Here is a 21,606-nt window from a genome sequence, read left to right on the forward strand (position 1 = left end):
ATGCCTTTTAGTTAAATTCTAACCGTGGATGTCCCTATATCTGTGACACAAAATGATTTTTAATGGCTTTTAAACAATTTAAAGGTTATTTTAATGGTTTTTGTAGTATTAACTAGTTAAATATTTATAGTAGCTTCTTATTTAATATGTCTCCTTCCTTATTTAATTTTATTAAGTATCCCTCCTTGGATAATTAAAATAATTCAGTAAATATGCAATAGAGGGCAGCATATGTCAAAGCCCTGATGGGAAAGGTAACCATTCTATTTTCTAGTGTAAACTCTTAGTTCTCTTTGCTATCAATTCTGGATTGTTGTGTTCAACTGAGGTTTGGCAAAGTTCTCAATATATACTCCGTAGTCATCATAAAGAAGGTAAGAGAAAACTATTTTATATTTGATTTATAAATTTTTGACGACAAAAAAATATAATTAATAAAAAGAACTGTGAAATTTTTGTAACTTTAAAATTAAAACTCTGTAAAATTCAAAAACTAGTTTTTGTCTCCTCTGTGGACATAGCAAGTTCACGGAGCAGATGATGCAGCCCATGGAAGAGAAAATGTCTTAGACTACCATAATGCATTTCTATTGTTTAAAAAAACTAGTCTTTTAATTGATATTTTTCAAAATGAAACAAATATGGCAATTTCTTTATATATATTTTTTTTTAAAAGTTAAGTTTAACCTTTTCTTTTTGGAGAAGTAAATATTAGCAAATTTTCTAAATAATTTGTGTGATGTTAAACTTTTTTTTTTCCTTCAAATTTTAGAAGAAGAAAAAAAGGCGAAACCAAAAAGTATAAAAAGAAAGCAATGAGATGTTCAAATCCAGAAAAGATGGGAACCGAAAAAACAGACAAGAGAACATGCCCTATATTGCTTGACAGAAATTAAAAGAAAGTCCTATATTATTTGAAAAAGTGAGAACATTGCAACCAAAGAGAAGCCAGTGGAAAAATTAAAAGTGTTCAAGAAATGGATGAATGCGAAAAGAGAAAAATAAGAAAGGTTTAGAATGAAAAAGCAAGATAATATCGCAAACAAAGAAAAAGTTTGGAAGAAACTGAAGGATTTATCATAGATACAACTCCGAGGTTATCTTCTCAATTGAATAATAGTAGCATTGTCAAAGAAAATAATACTTCTGGAGTTTTAAGAGGAAATAAAACAATAAGAAAAAACTTTATAAATTGAAAAGGAAGGTAGACTTAGAAGAGAAAAATAAAACACTAAATACTAGATTTGAAAGGTATATATAAAAAAAAGATTAAGCAGATTTCAGAAAGTTAAAGAGAAGGAAAATAAATTGCTAATCAGCAGAGAATTGAATAGTTAAGACAAAAGAAAAAAGGCTAATGTGTTTAGAAAATTGTTATTTGCTGAAGCTTTTTGCAGACAAATACAATCTAACTTTAAAAGCCAAAAATCTCAAAGTGAAAAAGACAATGTTACAAGTATTGACTGGTAAAATTATGAAAAAGTATCGGTTATTCGATCTGGTAAAAAAAAATAATAACTTCACGCAAAATGCTTACCAATTACCATAATAACATTATATATGAGAAAGAGATTTTAACAAAAAATGCTGTTAAATGTACTGAATGAAATTTACAAGGCAATTTTTTTGTGCCCAGGGAAAAAAGAAACAAAAACGTTATTTGAATGACACTAAGTATAATTTGCATGAAATGTTCATAAAAGAGTATCCTCAACATCAAACTCTTTGTTATCACACTTTTTGTCGTCTTCAACATTTTTGGATCTTATTTCCAAACGCTTCTGATCGGGTCACATGTTTATGCAAAGTTCATGAAAACATGAAGCTTCAAATAACAAAGTTACGCAGTCTTGATATAATAAATGGAAAAAATATATCCAGAGTTCTTAAAATAATATGTTGTGATCTTCCAAGAGAACTTCATCATGAACATCAATCATGATTGAAGTGTGCTCTAATAAATATATATAATAATGTAGAATAAAAAATGAAAGAGCAGTTACAGGCGATATTATCGAAACAAATTATTTTCAAATAACTCAAATCTGTGTAATGCGAAAGGAAGACCAAGAAAAGCAACAAGCCTGGTGCAATGAAATACAAACTTTTGGCAGACCTGCCAACTCTCCTGCTTTTAGCAGGAGTCTCCTGCTTTTGCCTCAAATCTTCGCCCTCAGGCCTTCAGGGTGTTTTCTCTTGCTTTTTTCTATTTAGTTCAGGATAGAGGGAAGAAAAAAAAACAATTTGTGCCATTTCCATCCCAACTTGTGCTTCAGATCATGCTGGGCATTTATTTAGAGAAAATTTCCCCAATAGCAACATCGCTAAAAATTACGGTGTGTGCGAACCAAAACAACAGCAATAGCCGATGAAATGGCAAAATCGGAGAGGAAATATATCTTGGATACCATTAGGCAAAATGTTTTTTCACTTTCTATAGATGGCAGTTTTTTTAAATATTGCTAAATCAGCAACATCTGCAGTTTTAAAACAGTAGCAGTTAAAAAAAAATAATAAGAAGAAGAAATACATTTATAAAGTATTGTATTCATTATTGACATACTTTGCTAATTTTGAACCTCTTCCTAAATTTTAAATAATCAAAAGATGTGTTTTAATATAATTCTAAAGAACCTTATATTTTATAGTAAGAACACATATCTTTATTAGTCAGTGTCAGAATCTTATTGTGGTCTATTTTATGTAATGTAAGTAATATATTTTGAAATAAACTTCTAGTAGGAAATGTGAATCAGGTTTAATTTTCAATATTGCTCTATGTCGTGATACAGAAAGAGTCTCCTGCTTTTTTATTTTCTAAGGTTGGCAGGTCTGCTCTGGATATTTTTCACAATCATTGTGCTTCATTTGTTCCAGGACCAATATATATTCATCAACCTGGGTCACCAAAGTAGAAAACTGGTTCTGAAACACAGTTAATAATATTGTATAGACAAAACAAAAATTAGTATACAAACTTGATTGAAATGCATTTAAAAAAAAAACGTAATGTGATTAACATTTTTTTTTTTAAATCAAAACCTTTCCCCTAGCATCTTTATTTTATGTTTTAAATATATCGGTCGAGTTTTTTATTTATATACAGTGAAAAACCTTGGTTAAGTGGACACGCTTGGGACCGAAATTTTTGTTCTTTTTACGAGAGTCATATGGAAGAGTTACAGGAAGGGTACTACTTTAAAAAATATTTTTTTTCTGTACAAAAAGAATTTATAAAAAAGTGTGATATAAGTACGTAATTCAAGATGTAGTGACAGGTAGACAAATATAATTTTCCTATTATGTAGCACCGATATTCAAGTTAGTTATATGATACCGAAAAGGAGCTTTTAGTTTCAGTACTCCCCCCGACAGCCTTATACGTATGTACAACCCCTAATATCTACCCATCACTTGATAGGAAATGTGGTTAGTACCTCCCATGATTCGCAGAGAACAAAAGAAATCAATGCTTACCTGTAAGGTATGAGGACCTATGAAGTTAATATATTCACAATTAATCATCTATCAAGTGTCTGAATAAATGTTTCATTTATATAAAATCTCAAAGATAATCTTTCTGTTCTCTTTTTTATCCCAGCCGTGTTAAATACAGTCTTCAAATTGATAAGAAATTGAAAGAAATTTTCAGTGGGGAAGAAGCATTGGGAGCATTTAAGACATCATTTCAGCTTGCATGGTCTCATAACCTGTTGTCATCCAGATGAAAAGATCAAAAGATGCTTCAGTCCGAATTATTTCACATGAGCAGTATTTTCTCTCCTTTCTTTTCAAAGATAAGGCAAAGTGACAGAGGGAAGATTGATTCTTTAGTAATGAAACAGTTTAACATTATTTTTAATTATGGATAAGGCAAAAGATTTGTTGAATTCCAAGCGTAACAGAGGGGAAATCACACAAGTATTTGATTCTAAAAAATATATGAAATATTTTAACTATTTTTTAGAACAAAAATTCTTTTAGAATATGCTACTTTAGGGTGCAATATTTAATTAATTGGCATAAAATAATAAAAATATGGATTGTTTGTAGTACAGCAAAACTTAGATTTGTCAATTTTTATGTTTGGGTGCATTTGCTTTGATACTTGATATGCTTCCATCAATGTGCACATATGGCTTTGTGGACTCCACAATCATGCATTTTCTTTGACAATCATGCACTCAGCTCTACCAGAAGTCTGATAAGAATGTTTATGAGATGAGTAGAAATTTATTACAATTTTTTTGTTTCATCAGAAACTTTGTTACTGGAATATTTCTTTTGTTTTGGTAGTAAGGTTACAGAGTATGCATATAACTGTACATACAATGTTTTCTTGGAGATACAGGTAATGCACGGTTTGCTTTTTTAATAGGTTTCCCTAGTGCCTAAGGAATATTATAAAGAGAATATCCTTCCTGAATTTCTACTGCTTGTTTCATTGCCTTTTTATTTTGCCTTTGTCTTCTTTTTTTTTTTCAATTTATCTATTTCTCTGCTAAGGTTTTTTTTTTTTCTTCCCCCGAACACTTTTGTTATCATAAATTTTCATTTTATATTTATCTTTCTTCTTATAAATATCTTTCTTTCTTTTTTTTTTTTGTTAGAACATTCTAGTTCTATATTCTCTCATTCTTTCTGCTGCTGTTTTCCCCATATTTACTACTCACTTAAGAAACTTTTAACTATAAACTAAACACACTATTAAATAAAAATAGCACAGCTTTGTATAAAAAGTGTTCTATAATAGTGAAGGAACTGGTTTAAACTAGTTGAATCAAGATGCATTAGCACTTGTTTGCATTCCCAGAGTGAGTTCCTTTTTAATGGTCAACCTATCAATTTTGTGTAACTGAGGAGATATTTAGTTTTGTCCTCTCTGTTATATGTGAAACTTTAAGAAAATTTTTTTTTTTTCCAAAAATATAACATAACATGATTGTACTAATAGACTTTATTGTAAAAACCAAATATTAAGTTAAAAATTTTTTTGTGTAATGAATAAAATAAACTTAAAAGAATAATTGTAACAGAGGAGACAGTATATATTTGAGATAATTTTTGACTTAAAAAATAAGAAAAAAATTTTTTTGACGGTAATCACAGCATAATTAGACTCAGGAACAGTTTATTTTGCACTATAAATCAAACTATATGTAAAATCGTAATATTTTTAATAACTTATTCCTCTTTAAAATAAACAGTTTTTTTGATAGAATAAGTTAAAATCATGAATGCTCTCCATGATAAATTTTACTATAATCATGCATAACTCCAAAAATTACTTTTGAATTCTTAAATTACAACAAATTTCCTTTTAAATGATACCAAATACAAGGATATTGCTTAAACTTTAAAAATTCACTAATGGTTTCAGTTGGCATGGAATTCAACATTTACATGCTTTAAAAAATTTTGAAAAGTTGCATATGTTTTTTTCATGCAATTGAAATCAGTAATATTTTTTCTTCAAATTTCGAAAAAATAGTGTCCGGTTTGAGGAGATGGAAAATTACATTTCAAGTCGAAAGTGACTGTCTGGTTACGGGAGTGTCCACTTTGTGGAGAATGTAAACTGCTGTTTGTAGAAAATGCAACACCATGAAGGAATCATCAGAATCAAATGAAATTCGCAGCAAATGTCAATTATAGGATATTATGCAAATTAATAAAGTTTCAGAGCCATCGTGCGTGCGTGGCGCGCGCAGCACCCTCTGAATTGATGCTGAAAGCGTATAAATAAAGTGCTGTAGCGGGACGTTGAAAATAGTCTATGATTATTTGTTAGTGGCAAACGTTTAGTGAGACCTGAGTATGCCTCCACGACGGAAGAATAAGAAATTCAAGCAACTTACGGAGTTTGAACGAGGGAGGATAATCGGCCTTCGAGAAGGAGGATTTTCCTATCGCGCAATAGCAGCTCATATGCAGCGGAACAGTTCCACAGTGATGCGAGTTTGGAAGCAGTGGACCGACGAGCACCGAACAACTCGAAAAACAGGCACTGGACGACAGAAGGTGACGTCAGAGCGCGATGATCGACACCTGCTCCGCATGGCGGTGAATGATCGCGCAGCTTCCTCCAGGCAGCTGGCAGCACATTGGTCTACTGCTACAGGTGTACAATTGTCGGCTTCGTTAATTCGTCGTCGTCTGCTGCGCAGTGGATTGCGTGCAAGGGTGCCATTATACAGGATTCCCCTCACGGCGGATCATCGACGGCTGCGTCGGCAGTGGACTCTTGAGCACAGAGACTGGCGAGCTGATTGGCACCAAGTTGTCTTTTCAGATGAATCACGCTTCAATTTGTGGACCCATGATGGCCGTGTTCGTGTTAGACGTTATGCCGGTCAACGCTGCCTTCCTGAGTGTATTATTGAACGACATAGTGGTCGAACACCCGGAGTTATGGTCTGGGGTGCGATTTCGTATCATGGACGATCCAATTTGATACGAATTGAGGGTAATCTCAATAGCAACAGATACGTCCGTGAAGTGCTACAGCCCGAAGTCGTTCCTTTCCTTCAAGGCATCCCTGGAGCTATCTTTCAGCAGGATAATGCACGCCCACATGTTGCGCGGACTGTTAGAGACTTCTGTTCAGCACAACGCATGCAACTTCTTCCTTGGCCTGCTTATTCGCCGGATATGTCGCCTATTGAGCACGTGTGGGATATGGTTGGTCGGCGTCTCACTCGTGATCCGCGTCCTGCAGTTTCCAAAGACGAACTTTGGTTGCGCATACAAGCGATATGGAATTCTCTTCCTCAAGCAGATATTCAACATCTGTTTGACTCCATGCCACGTCGTATAGCAGCACTTATTGCAGCGCGTGGTGGCTGCACCAAATACTGATTTCGGACGCTTAATTTGTTTCTTTTGTTTTGAAAATTTCATCATTTATTTGTATCAGTACAAGTCGTTTCTGCATTAAATTTCATTTGATTCTGATGATTCTTTCATGGTGTTGCATTTTCTACAAACAGCAGTTTACATAAGGGTTTATTCATAGAAAATTCATGGGGAATTTAAGATATGTCCATATTAAAAGGCGTCCATTTCGCAGGAGTGTCCATAACAGGAGGTTTTAGTGTATATATTTTATTTGTTATTTTGCCTGTTTTATTTTCATGTAATTTTTAGTATTAAAAGATGGAGGAGCTGTTATCACTCAGAAATAAAGCTGCTCAAGAAAAACTTTAAAGCTTAATTTTTCCTAGATAAAAGAGAAAATGCTGTCTAAAAATGTCTTTTTAAAAAATGAAAAACAGCTGTAAACAATAAAATGAATGTGCATTTCAGCATTAAAGATAAATTATTTAAGAAAAGCTTGCACATGTTTTTAAAAGTATTTCGTGGATATAACATTTACATTATTGATAAATGGTTCAATATATTTAAACATGAATTGCATGTGCAAGCAATCTGAAAATATAAATGAATAAATAGAAATAATAAATAAATAAAACCTTATTCTTTCAATTTATTTTCATTAATGTTTGACTAATATTGAAACCCTTAATCAGAATTTTGTGTCGGAAGGAATTATATAACTTGTCTTGTGCAATATTTCATTTAAATTATTGTTATTTTTATAATGATTCATAGGAAGTTTCCTTGGCTTCCTATTAAAAACTAGGAACAAAAGTATTTACAATAACAATAAAAAATTATGTTAAAAATTCATTTTTAATAATTATCGTAGGCTTAAGTTAGCACTTTGCTGAAAACACCCATATTTATTCTTAAACTATTCTATGAGAGGAAATTAAAATACTCATTAATATCTAATTTTAGGAAATAAATTAACTTCATAAATTACAGAAGTGCCCTTTTCTCGCAGTGAGCGAATGAGAAAAGAAGCATTATTTGCTTCTGAAGTTTTTTCCCATAAATAAAATTAAAATAACATTATATGTTCTTTAACTATCCTATTAAAGGGAATGAAAGCACTTATTAATACATTTTTAGAAAATAAATTTAAAGAAGGGAACAAAAGTTTTGTCTTAACACCTATCCAGTTCACTTATTCAGTTTTTTTTTACACACTAAAAAACATCTGCCAGTTTATTGATATTTGTTTTGTAGTTTTATCAGAACATGTTCTTAGAACATGTGCACTGTTTATACCCAAATAATAATGCCATCAATCTGAAAGATTCTAAATTGCTAAGAGTTTGAAAATAATCTAAATTATGAGTTTCAAACTTTTTTACCAAATAAAAAACTCATTTAAAGATCAAAAAAATAATACATAGAAATAACACTACAAAATCTTAATTTTTAGAGATAAAAGTCAAACAAGAAACTCTCACTGAATTCTCACTGAGTACAGGTATTTCAGTGAGAATTTTTGTATTTGTAGGTGGTAAGAGTTACAAGTAAAGAAATAAGATTTCATGGGTTATTAAAAAAATATTTATTTCAGATAATGCTTCAAACTTATGGGGTGATGTTGTAAAAGTATTTTCAAACTGTATATGGAGCAAATTGTTTATTCATTTTTCTGTAGAAAAAACTGAAATATCCTTCATTTGCATCATTTTTGCCTATTTGCAGAGAATGTTGATTTGGAATGAAATCCACATATTCACAATTAAGCTATTGTGAGTCATATTGAATTCACAATATTCCTTTAATTGTTTTGTGTTGCATTATTTATGTAAATTTTAAAAGGCAAAAAAAAAAGAAAAAATTTCTGATTAAATTTGCCAATAATCATAGTATACTTTAAAATTATATTTTTTTAACTTTTTTTCATACTTCTTTTTTACGAAATTTTTTTTAACAGACAGTAAGAAATTTAAACTATTACTACATTCAAGTATTGTGAAATATAAAACATGTCTTCATAAATAAATATGTATTTAAATTAGATCTGGTGTAAAATCACATAATTCTTTTTCATACTTGTTAAAATCCTTCATTTTGCAGTTTATGGCTTAAAATGTATATCTATAATTTTTAAAGAATCTTAATTTTTTTCTACTTTTCTTTTTTTTTTCATAATTTTTTTTTTTGTCTTTGCTATCATGACTTGAGAATTTTTTTGTGTTGGATTTTGTAACTTAACTGGTAGTTAGCACTAATAAATTAGTAAATTTGCATATTTAAGGTATTTATAAGCTCCTTAAACCATTTCTGTCACTGATTTGTTATGGGATTTGTACATGCAGAAATGAAATTTAGTAAAAGAGTGCTAGCAGAAACTTGCAATGACTCTTTTTAAAGTTAAACAATTTTGTATGTTCATATTTATTTTATACTGTTATTGAGAAATATTTTGTTACTTTCAGATAATTCGTACGGCAAAGACCTTGAAGCGAGGCAAACTGTGTGTGCAGTTTTATGGAAATGATGATCAGTAAGAAAAAAACTGATTATTTTGTTTATTTAAGCTGCATGATATTTAAAATTTTTGTGCTAAGTTTATATCTCTTCAATTGTAGAAATGGTGTAGTGATAATGGTATCTGACTAATGAAACTGCTGATACAAGTTTTAATTTTTGCTGATAGACGAAGTGCCACAATTCTTAAGAGATTAGTGCTTATCTATATGCTTGTCATTTACGCTTACTAATTACTAGGACCAGATTCAAAGAATATAGAAATAAAGACTGCCTTAGTGTATCAAGTGCATGCAACCTTTATAGAAAGAATGTAGTGCTTAAAATTTAAAGTTTGACTTTTAAAGGAAAAAAAAAAAAAACATGTTTGAGAAAGGCATGAAAAGACTGTTGGGTGGCTACTAAATGCTGCTACTTTCAATGTAACTGAAAGTAAATGTGTTAATTATTAATTAAATAACTCATTGAAAATAAATTTAAAGGAATGATAATAAAAAACTTTTTTGATAAGGAGCTGTCTGTTGTAAAATTTTAAATTATAAATAATAAAATTTTCTGTGTTTAGTTAGATAATTTAATTCTTTACTGCAGCAACATTCAGGGTTGAAAAAAATACCATTGGCGAAAGGAAAAGATTAGCAGTCGCCACATGACAACTAATAAATTAAAGCTGGTGCTGAAGAAATTACTATAATTTGCCACTCACTCTCCATTGCCTCTTTTTATCATTTAACTCCCTGTCCTCACCACAACCTGAAAATGCACCATAGCATGCATAAAAGCGTTTATAACTTCTGTTTCTTTTTTAATTAAATGTTTGACAAGTTGTATGTTACTGAATTTCCTATAAGAAATCTTTAAAAAGGCTAAATTTAAGCACAATAAAATTCAATCAACTTTTTTTTTCCAATCTTTTTTGAATTAAAAGATTTTATTTCTTAATTATTATGACATGATGTTCTTAATGACTTTTTCTGTTTGTTTCAGTATCTTTTCAGGTGAAGGTAACTTTTTTTTATTGAGGTCGTTAAGTAGAGTTTGTTCTTGAGAAAAGAAATTCCTCAAAGAGTACACTAGTGGTTAATTTTGTTTTATTACTGAAAGGTGAAGCAAGAATAAAAATGCAGAGGCAGTATTCCGTTTTTGGTGCATCTGTACCAAGTAACAATGAAACAGAAAAAGGGAATAGCAGAAAATATTAAAGATACCCTGTATTTTCAGAAAAATATTTGATAATAAATCTTTAAAAGCATCGAATGATTGAAGGATAAGATTTATCTAAAAAAAATTTCTTAAAAGGCAAATCAAATGCAAAAGATCAAAAAATATTAAAGAATCAACAATGAAAAAATACAAAGATAAATAAAGCTGAGAGAAGCAGTTACAGAAATTGTAACTTTAATATTTCATGTTTCATTAAGAGGCTTAATTTTCCAGAGTTAGTTATTATATTTTCTTCTGATACAGAGTTACAGATTAATTATGAAAAAAAAAAACAAGTCTAAAATTAAATTTATTGTATATTCTTTTTCATTAAGATATATGTTATAATAATAATATATCTGTGCATATTTTTGGAAAAATTAAAAGACGCAATTTTTAATGCAAAAAGGTGGCCACTGGTAAATTTACCACTAGTGGCCACTATATGAAGTTCCCAGTTTTGCCCTTTACCATTGGCCATTCATTAATTTTTCCTACAGTTAAATCATTTGCTAAAAGTATGATTTCAAATGCTTTTTAACTTAAAATAGCTTGGGAGCAGAAATATTTATATTGTGACTTGCTAGAAATCAATTTGTTTCTTGCCAATTTCACCCAAAAACATTTTACAAACAAAAGCGTGGGGTGTATCATAATAAAACCCCAGTTTCGATAAAATACTGATGGATCCTTTTCTAAAATGCGCATTCAATTTAAACTAGTTCTGGAGATCCTGGCCAAGTACAGGGATGAGATTTTTCCGCTTTTTAGCGGATTTCCACTTTTATCTCTTGAATTTCAGCTTTTTTTTTATCAAAAATTCAGATTTTTATAAAAATTTCACTTTTTTTTTTAAATATTCCGCTTTTTCAGAAAAATTCACCGATTTTCAAAGAAAAACAGAAAATTCAAACTATATAGCTACCAATCCTTTCTCATTTTTACTTATTCTAACTATTTTCTCCCCTTTTACTCACAGCAGATAAGATTTTCCGAATTTTTTACCCGCCCTCCAGATAGATCCGATTTTTGTAGTTCAAACGACGCTGCTTCTGACAAGCCTTTTACAGGTCCCAAGCCTGGAATCTGCTAATATCTCGATTCTTATTCACACGATTTTAATATCTAACATGGCTTTTCATATTTGCGTGTTGCGATTCTTATTCACGCGATTTGAATATTGTACATTGCGATTCTTATTTAAGAGATTTAAAAATCCGATATTGTGATTCGTATTTACGCCTTTTTAAAAACCTATGTAGCGATTCGTATTCACGCAAGTTTAAAATTCAATGTCTTGATTTGCTCATGCGGTTTATAATATCAAACATCGATTTTCGTATTTATACGTGATTTTAAAATAAAGCATTGGGATTCGCATTCAGGCATTCTAAAAATTATGCATCATAATTCTTATTTATGCAATCTAAAAATTACGCATCATGATTCGTATTTACGCCATCTAAAAATTATGAATCGTGATTTGTATTTACCGTTTTAAACATTCTATATCCCAGTTTGTATTTTCTCATTTTCAAAATCGTATATCTAGTTTCATATTCATGTGATTTCAAAATCCATAATTGTTATTCATATTCACGCAATTTTAAGCTCAACTATCGTGATTCTTGTAAGAAGTAAATGTTTTTTTAATTAGTTACTATAAAGGTGACTGTTTTTCTAACGACGATTATTAGTAGTATATGTAAGTGATACGGCATCAGAGAAACTGGAAGGGAATATATTCAAAACTTACATTCTGTGCTTGCAAAGAAGAAATAATAGGATTTGTCACAAGATGTTTGAAGATGGACTAACGACTAAATATAGCAAACATAAAAGATATGGCAAACAAAAGCAATAATTTAAAAAGGGATTTAATTTTAAAAAAAATTTTGGGGAAAAAGATCGTCAAAATTTTATTTATAATTGCTGTTATTTATGCTATAAAATGCAAAATTCTTATCAAATAAAAAACAATTATCTAAACAGTTGCTGATTGTCATGTAATTTTTCTAACTAAAATAGCAATTTTTGTATGTTAAGGAGTTACTATATATTTCTACCTCACTGTTATTGATATGTTTCAGAGGGCTGTAGTTAGATTAGACTATAATATGAACATAATGATTTGGTCCATTGTTGAAAGTTTTTTTTTTTTCAATATAATTTAAAAAGTAATATTACTGATATATTTGCTATAAATCACATAACAGTATTTATTAAAAGAAATGAAATATTAATGTATATTCTCAGTAGTTTTAATTTGCTGAACCAGGTAGTTTCTCAAGTAATAATTGTCTCTTATGTGAACTGAGGAAAAATATAATTTCCAGCTTTATTTTTTCAATTGGTAATTTTTATTTTCACTAAATTTTAAGTATCAATGTAGTCATTTATATAATAATAGATTAGTACACAATTGTATGTCAACACATTATTTATTACCTTAAACTGTCTGGAATTTATTATTAAAGGGTTGCGCTTGCGTAAAATTTGCTATTGTGGAAATTCAGCTTTTTTGCCTTTCGGCTAATCTCATCCCTGCAAGTAGAAAGTCAGATACTAAATGCTGTTAGGAATTTTATTTTCACAAATCAATAATAATTCACTTTTTTGTAGGGATAGGGTGCGATATTATTCCACATGCTTTCTCACAGGTTGAGTAGAAAATATTTACGAGATTGTTTCAAAATATTTTTTTTTTATTTCTATAGAAAATTTCTTTCAATAGGTACCCATAGAAAAATTAAAATTTTATTTTTGTTCGAAATCTGCACTATATTTGTAAATTTACATTATATGTTTTTATTTTCTATAGTTTCATTTTATAATGTATATATTATGTAAAATTCCTGAATTTGATTAAATCTAAATATATTTTTAAATCTTATTACACAGAAACTTCTTGCGAGCGACCATCCTCCTTTACGTAAAAATTTGGACTTATGCCATTACACTTTATCAGTTGTTCTCCTTTGCTAATTCTGAAGTATTCATTCAATGACTAACTGCAAAACATACCAATGACATTCAAACTTAAACTATTAATAATGTTAAAAGGGTTTTCCTTGCTAAAAATAGCAATTTTGCACTTTTCATAGCAAATGGTTGATTTTTCTGGTGTAAAGGTGTTGTCTAACATGAGGAACATTTCTTCTTTTCTGGCTATCTTTTTTTATCAAAATCCATCTACCACTCTTCAAAGATTGCATAAATCATTCAGGTTTTTCTGATTGACCTCCAGCGAATTCCAATTTTAGTAGTGTCTTTGCTTCTGAAACATTTTGGGATTTCTATATAATCAGTGGATTTAATTTTTCCTGTTCCACTTGCACATAAAGCTGAAGTCACTGTCTATTTTGCTTGTTTTTTGCCTATGGTATTTGCTGATTTTATCAACATGCTCTTATCTGCAAGGGCATGAATAAAAAAAGACCAGTTTCATCTATATTGAAAATGCCTTATTAGCATATCCAGATTAAAGCAATAGGAGTCACTTTATCCAGTCTTCAATTACGTTTTTCTCAACATTCACAGCTTCCCCTCATAACAATCGAAACATGACAATATTTCTAATTTGAAGCTTATCAAGCCAGTTATTGTTTGCACAAAAGTCTTTTATCCTGAGAGTATCTGCTATCTCTATTGCTTCCTGTTTCATCAAAGCTCCACTTGTTGAGATATTCTTTATACAAACAGTTTAAAAATATTTTAGTAAGGTTATGTGTTTATTTCAGGAAATTTTTCCTTGTGCATTCTTTTTAGACCCCAATTCTTCTAGTCTTCTCATTCTTTATGAATCGCAACTTTATTTTTTAAAAATTTTATTGATTTAGGTTTTCCTACTACCAAAAATATATGCCTACTTTTTCACCAAATTTCCTCTTTTGTGTGACTCCATCACTTCAATGTGCTTTTCTAACATTAAAATAACTCGTTTCTTAGACATGGGTAAAGCTCTGTAACAAAATGGGGTATATAATGAAAAAAAGTACAACTTAAACTAATCCCACTCTAAAGCGGATTCTGTTCAGAAAAATTGGTTACCTCCCTTGGAAACAAATTTTTCTTGGAATAACACTGGAAATGTGATATGGGACACCGAATTGAATCTGTACTGTTTCAGCTTGTCGTTCCCCCTTACCTACCTCTATAACATTCTGACCAAATGGGTTTATCAAGAGTATATTAGCAATATATTGTATTATCTACTTGCGACTATTTAGTAAAAAGTTAACAGGCGAAATATCCTCCCTCTGATTTGAAACTTTTTTTTGTTTAATTTACACAAAAGGAAGGCAGGAACATTTTCTAAAAGGGTGGTCAATAATCGGCTGCTCACAAAGTTTTGCTTGGTCATTCCTAGAGGACTTTTTAACATTAAGGATTGGAAAAAAAATTGGTGCATTAAAAAAGTTGTTATTGAAGGGGTGGTCTCTCATAAAAGTATTTTTTTTTACAGTAATCAAGTTTTAATCCGTAATATTCATCCATACCTGGATAAAGTAGATGAGTTTACTGCAAAGCCTGCTAAGGAGTCTGAACCCCATTTTTATACAGCTATCAATACTATTCATGAAAAATATTGGAATTTAATTGATCTTGTAAGTATTTTATTTACAAATTCACTCTTAATTTTTAGATTTCCTTTTATGAATTGAGCAAATCCTTTTCTTTCCTAAATGACATGTTTTTTCTTTACAAAGAACCTCTGAAAATTTACTTCATTTTATAGAAATGCTTAAAAGTGTATATTAGTTTGCTTTAATTAAATATTTTTTTTATTCATTCAAGCTACAGACTAATTTTACTAATGTACAGAAATAATAAGGTATTTTGCAATAAAGAAATTCCTACCATATTTTTTTGTGTTAAGTAATACTTTTTAGTATTCAAAATAATATGAATATTAATTATCAAATGTTTAACTTAAACCGTTATACACAATGCTAAATATATGAAATAAAAGTTCTTGCGCAAAAAGGTTTCCTTTATTTAGCAAGTAGTCCAAATGCATAACCTAATTTTTAGATAAAAGTTTAAAATAATTTGATAACAGACATTACTACAAAATATGCTAATAAAGATTATATTTTTCTGTAATTTTTTTTTTTTTTTAAGAAAAAAAAACTAGCTAGGCGAAATTTAAATAGAATGGCATGTTCAAATAATTCTCCATTCTATGCAGTTAACTTGTCTTTTATCTGTGCTACTTTTTAGTTATTTTATCCTACTTCAGTTTTGACCTGTCGCAAAATTTGTTGTGAAAATTCTTGGAGATTCTGATGATTGGGAAAGCATTGTAAAATTGAAGTATATATTGTTTTTTCTGTGACTAACAAAATTCTATTGTTTTGAGGAGATTTTGTCAAGCAATCTTTACTGACCCAACAAAAAGGAATTTTTGTTATTTCCTGCTTGGTTCAGTGTTTATGTGAAATGTAGTTTTTTATTTATATATTGTTTGTTTCAGTTTTATTGGTTTTATAAATTGCTCAATAAACTTTTCTCCTTCACATGCATTTTATAATTGAATTTTTTGTTGCTAGAAAAAGGACCGTAAGGACATGGGGTTACCAATTGACACAGATGAGGAAATTGAGCTAGCAATAGAAGAGCGTAAAGCAGATCATTGGAACCCACGTATACTCAGGGTATATTTTATTTTCATTTTTTAATTACTTTATAAATTATGAACTTACACATTTTTAAAAACTATGTGTATTTACAAAACATTTAACACAGTGTTTTTTTAAAAATATATTGGGAAAGACTTTAAACAGGCAATAAAAGAGTCATTATTTTGGTTTCATTTTGAACAAAGTAGGTTTTTATTTCCTATTTCAATTCACATGGTATAACTTTATTAAAGGTAATAATAATATTTTTAATAAATGACTGGCTGAGTGACAGTAACTTTAAACAGTTTCATGAAAAATGTTTTTGATTTTCAGAGAATAATCATAACTAAAAGAAGTTTGTAAAAAAGAAAGATTCCTTTTACTGGCATAATGTAATTCTAAATTTAAGGAGTTTTTCCCTGTTGTTCTTCAAAATAATTTAATCGTGATATATTTTTTCGACAAAAAATGAAATTTTTTGCATATTCCTTTATTCAGTACTATTATTAAAAAATAAGGAGGAAAAAATGTTACCTGGGCCTTTATCATCACATTTTTTATTTACCCAACAACTGCCAGATTTCTTTCACTTTTGTATTGTTAAAATTTATAATAAATATTGTGTATTGAATTTATAATAAATTAAATTTTTACATTTATTTTGCATAAGAGGCAGTATTAATGTACTTAATTTTATGAAATTTTTTTACTAAATGGCAACTATAATTACTTTTATAATTAAGCATATATTATTGTGTAGCTAAGCATATATTACAGTGCAACCCCGAAAATCTGGACTGCTGGGGGGTGTGGAAGGTCCGGATTTTACATACCTTACTTAAATTGATAGAATTATCGAAGTTTCAAATTCGCCAGGCCGATTTCGCGATTAAATGCGTGTTTAAATAATAAATAAAAGACATTTCCCCCCGTAATCGATCGTTTAGATAACATAATATTAGCAATTAAATATAGGCTTAAAACGTGATCTGAATTTCAGCTTACAACTGAAACACATGCTTCTGAACTAGACTGTACCAGCTGATACTAATCCTTTTTTTGTTGGGGCATGAAAGAACTTGTCCCCGCCTCCTAAGCTTCAAGGTTAAGAAAGAACCAGTTTTCTTTCTTCACAAGGGGGAAAAACAAGGTGGTAGAAAAATTCCCTCTCCTGAGGGGATTCCCCTTTGTATTCTTTGTTATCTATACAGAGCTGATAAGAATGACTAGAATTTCCCAATCAGCTATGAGCTTTCATTCACTCCCCACCCCTACCTCTTCATCTATTGCTTCATTGTTGTGGTTTTGTGCTCTTGCATTTAAATTTTTATTTTAAGCGATTTTTTTTAAAATTTATTTATTTATTTTTGAATATTTTTTCTGATGAACTGGACGTATGAGTCCAGATTTAGATTGTTTGTTGGCTGCTGAGATAGCCCTTTATGAATTTTCTTATGAGGTTTTGTTAAAGACAGTGTTTTCCCAACTTTTACATCACCTGAAGGTGTGGATAATTGAAGGGCTCAATTTATTAACAGTATGCCAATATCATTTCCTATCATTATCATACTTGAATCATTTCCTATCATTATCATACTTGAATCATTACCAACAGATATTCTGTCATAAGTGTAGCTGGAACTGGAATATTGCATAAGTATTTGGGGGCACAAAAACATCTGTATAACTTAAGTTTCACTGTTAAGTTTGATTTGTCTAAGTTAAGTTATTACAACATTCAGGGGTATGCTTTCTATACATTCCCTTCAATATAAAACACTGTGTATTTAATTTGGAGATTATTTAAGATTTTAAATATAAAATTTTATGAAGAACTCTCATTAAATATCAATATTTTTTTCTTTTAATTTATAGCGACCTTTGGCTGAAATACGAGAGGATGATGAAGATGACAACAATGATGATCCTTCCCCAGATTCAGAAGGGGGCAAATCAAAAAAGGTGATATCTTTGTTGGATCAAAATGTGAGAAAATATCGATTAATCTTAGCGTCCTCTAATTATAAATAAATTAATGTTGTTATGAAAATAAATGAAATAATCTGATCTGTTAGAAGTGAGCTGCACTAATTTATTTAAATAACATTAGTAAAAAAGAAATTTTTAAAGAACCACTTAATTCTCTTTTATATGCTGAAATTAACCCATAATTGAAAAATAATCCAATTATTAAAGTAAAACATTCGGAAAACAGCTCATTATGAGCTAGGACAGTGGTCGGCAACCTGTGGCTCTTTTGGTGTAAAGTTGCGGCTCTCCAGTTCCATACGAAAAAATTAATAAATTGTTACCAAAGCCCTTAAAAATAAGAAAAAATATTTTTAAGTACCTAATTTCTCAAGAGCTTTATATTCTTATAATCGTTAATTACAAACCGCTACCCTCAGGCCTGTCGTTAAGCCCAGTTAGAGGGGTGTCTCATTCTGACTCGATTCCGAGTATTCACCCGGAAAAGTGGCAAGTCTGTTGTCTGTTTGAGCATGCCGTTACCGACACCATGAAAAGGCACAAAAAAAGGATGATGCCTACGACTCTGATCTTGTGAAACAGCAGACAAAACCCCGGAAATTTCTGTCAACATGAAAAATCCAGGGTGTTTTAAAAGTATTTATCTAGAAATGCCTTTTTCTCACGTTTTCTCTTGCTCTTTCTAAGAATAAAGACAATATCTTTGTCCATGTCGTTAAGAAAGGGAAGGAAAGGGCTCAATGCACATACAGCTGTGGTTTTCTCTATATGACTGTCCAGTTTCTTTTCACTCACCTCCCCAGTTACTTCACTGACCTGTCTTTAACTGTCCAGTACCAGTTTACAAGTACTTAGTTACTCAAAGCATATCTTATAAATTAATATTATTATTGAATGTAAGTATAAATTTTTTATGAATATTTACTATTTGCAGTCTTATTGTTTAAATATTAAGGTAAAATTAAATTTCATTAAATATGCTGTTATTTTCTTATTAAATTAATTCCTCAATTATTGCTTCAAAACTTAGGTATAAGACTTTTTTCAAAAAGGAAAAAAAATATTTTTTTTAAAAATATATATGGGTAAAAATTGATTTTTATGAGGTAGATAAAAATTTTTTAATCTCTTTTCCACTGTAAAATGATTAAAAGAAAGAAAAAAGAGCAATTAAAATTTTTCTATGTTATTTATATTCATTAGTAGGAGCTTGAGATGGAAACAGATAAATCACATTTGAATTCTAAATATAGGAATTCTTTTTCCTTTTTTTAAATAGTTATTTACTAAGCTTTTTAATTTTGTGTTTAAAATAGTAATTTATTTTTAAATTTAATTTTTTCAGTTGAGATTATTTTTCACAGATCTTATTTAATTTAAATTTCAAAAATCAAATTCTATATTTGTTCGTAGCAGTTGTTTTTATAATAAGTTCAAACTGCAATCCTTTATGAACAAAACTATACTAATGCTTATTTTATTAAAAATGTAATGTGTTCAAAAATAGAAAAGCTGCAGTTTTTTAAAAAAAAAAAACTTTTTTTCATCTTTTTTGTTACTAAGTTGATGTATTTCGTATGTATTTAATGTTTTTTTATCTATATTTTAGATTTAAGTTAACAATTTTCCATTTGTTTAAGTTAATTATTAGTAAAAAGAAACTTAATATTTTTGTAATTATGTAAAAACTCAATTCACAGTTTTGTATTAAAAGGCAGGATAATTAACAAAATAAATAATTAACAAAATTGTACTTTAACTACCTTAACTAGAAAAAAAATTATTTTGCGATTTAAGGGTATTTTTTTTTAATATTTTAAAAAAAGACTTAAACATTCTTCGGTAAAGCATTATTTACAAATCATCAAATTTTAAAAATATTTATTTATGATTTATCATGCTGCAATGTTTGAATACATAGTTAAATTTTTTTTAAAGTTTTATTTATTATTTATATAGTATTATTTTTATATAAAGAAATATTCGGATAAAAAATTTAGCAGTTTACAAATTTAAGGCAAGAATGCGTGAAAAAATTTACCTGTGCTTCCAAAACTAGTTCATCCTCCCCCCCCCCCCCAGAAAAAAAAGAACTATTTCTGTATCCCCATTCAAGATTTTAGTCACAGCTCTTATATTAATAACAATGTAAATTATGAAATGAATAATAAAAATAAATAAAATTATTAAATGAAAATGAAAAATAAAATTTTAGTAATAAATAAGCATTAAAAATAATTATTCGCAAATCAAATTACTAAAATTAAATAAATACGCATATAATATTTGAAATGCATCAGAAAGAATCCTACTTAGATTAAAAGTTTTAAAAAAATACACGAGTCATAATTGGTGTCTGATAATTTTTCAGTTTAATGTTTCAGTTTAATGAATAAATACTAATTTAATTTTCATCTACATTTTTTAAAGCCTTTGATGTGTATCACATGTTATTATCATGTAAAACATGATGTTATGAAAAGACCACCCTTAATATAAATTTTTATAAACCTTGTCAAAAATAAAGATAAAAATCTACTTCAGCGGATGTAGTAAATTAAAATTTAAAAGGGAAAAAACAAGCATATAAGTTTAAAAAATATCTAATGCAATATATTGATATAATCTTTATAATAATAGTAATAATAACAGGCCTGTTTAATTGCCAGGTGAATGTTGAAGTTTTTAATTTATAAAGTTATTTAATTTGGTAAAAAAATCGTTAATCGCCTTTTTACACTCGCCTTCCTCAACAGTGATTTGTTTGTTTTCGATTGTTAAAATTCTAACGTGTGACCTCTATCCGTTCGTTTTTCGCGTTCACTTGAAATAAAATTTCTTTAAATGCATATTAAGAGCGGTCATTCCGAATTACCTGCATATTATTAAATTTAGCAATCAAATACATTAATGTTGTAATTTTGTGTATAAAAGATATTTAAAATAATAGAAAATCGTTACTTTTATTAAATTAATTTTTTTTTAAAATGTTAAATTATTTGAGTTGGAAAGCTTGAGGCTCTATAAAAGTTTACAATAAATAGAAAATAAATAGAAATAGAAATTACAATAAATAGAAAAAGTATGTGACCATCGTTTCTAGCACTTCATCATAAGTCGATTTAACATTTGCCTTGACAAAAAAATGCAAAATTTATTTAAATGTTTAATAATTAAGTGCTTAAAAATTGTTTTTAACAATAACAAGAATAGACGGTACATATTTCTTAAAAAAGGAAAATTGTGAAAAAATTCTGCTATAATATAAATGAATATTATTACGGAATTGCTATGAAGAATTAAAAAGAATTATTATAAAATCTGTCTGATAAGATTGTGTTTCGTTGCACATTTAATAAAAAAAAATTGCGTTTTTTGTTGAAAATATGACAAGAATTAGTAAGAAAATTTACAATTTTCATTGAATTTTAATGACCCA

The 21,606-nt window shown here is 29.0% G+C and overlaps 1 protein-coding gene across 5 annotated transcripts in view; it reads left to right on the forward strand.

Moving 5' to 3' along the window:
* Positions 1-21,606, forward strand: part of LOC107448987 (uncharacterized) — an 86,886-nt gene that overhangs the window by 13,011 nt on the left and 52,269 nt on the right. Inside the window, exons 3-7 of one of the 5 annotated variants that reach the window (XM_071187814.2) lie at positions 773-2,539; positions 9,300-9,367; positions 15,020-15,161; positions 16,107-16,211; positions 18,054-18,164. In XM_071187814.2, coding sequence (XP_071043915.1) covers positions 16,125-16,211; positions 18,054-18,164 — 198 coding nt within the window. In that variant the 5' untranslated portion in view covers positions 773-2,539; positions 9,300-9,367; positions 15,020-15,161; positions 16,107-16,124. Of the gene's footprint in view, positions 1-772; positions 2,540-6,912; positions 8,610-9,299; positions 9,368-15,019; positions 15,162-16,106; positions 16,212-18,053; positions 18,165-21,606 lie in introns of those variants that run through there. The other 4 variants (XM_087154687.1, XM_071187815.2, XM_016064374.5 and 1 more) reach the window with 4 other exon arrangements.

Source organism: Parasteatoda tepidariorum, chromosome 11, assembly GCF_982258835.1.
Source record: "Parasteatoda tepidariorum strain Cologne lab strain chromosome 11, Ptep-v5.0, whole genome shotgun sequence".
NCBI classification, from domain to species: Eukaryota; Metazoa; Arthropoda; class Arachnida; order Araneae; family Theridiidae; genus Parasteatoda; species Parasteatoda tepidariorum.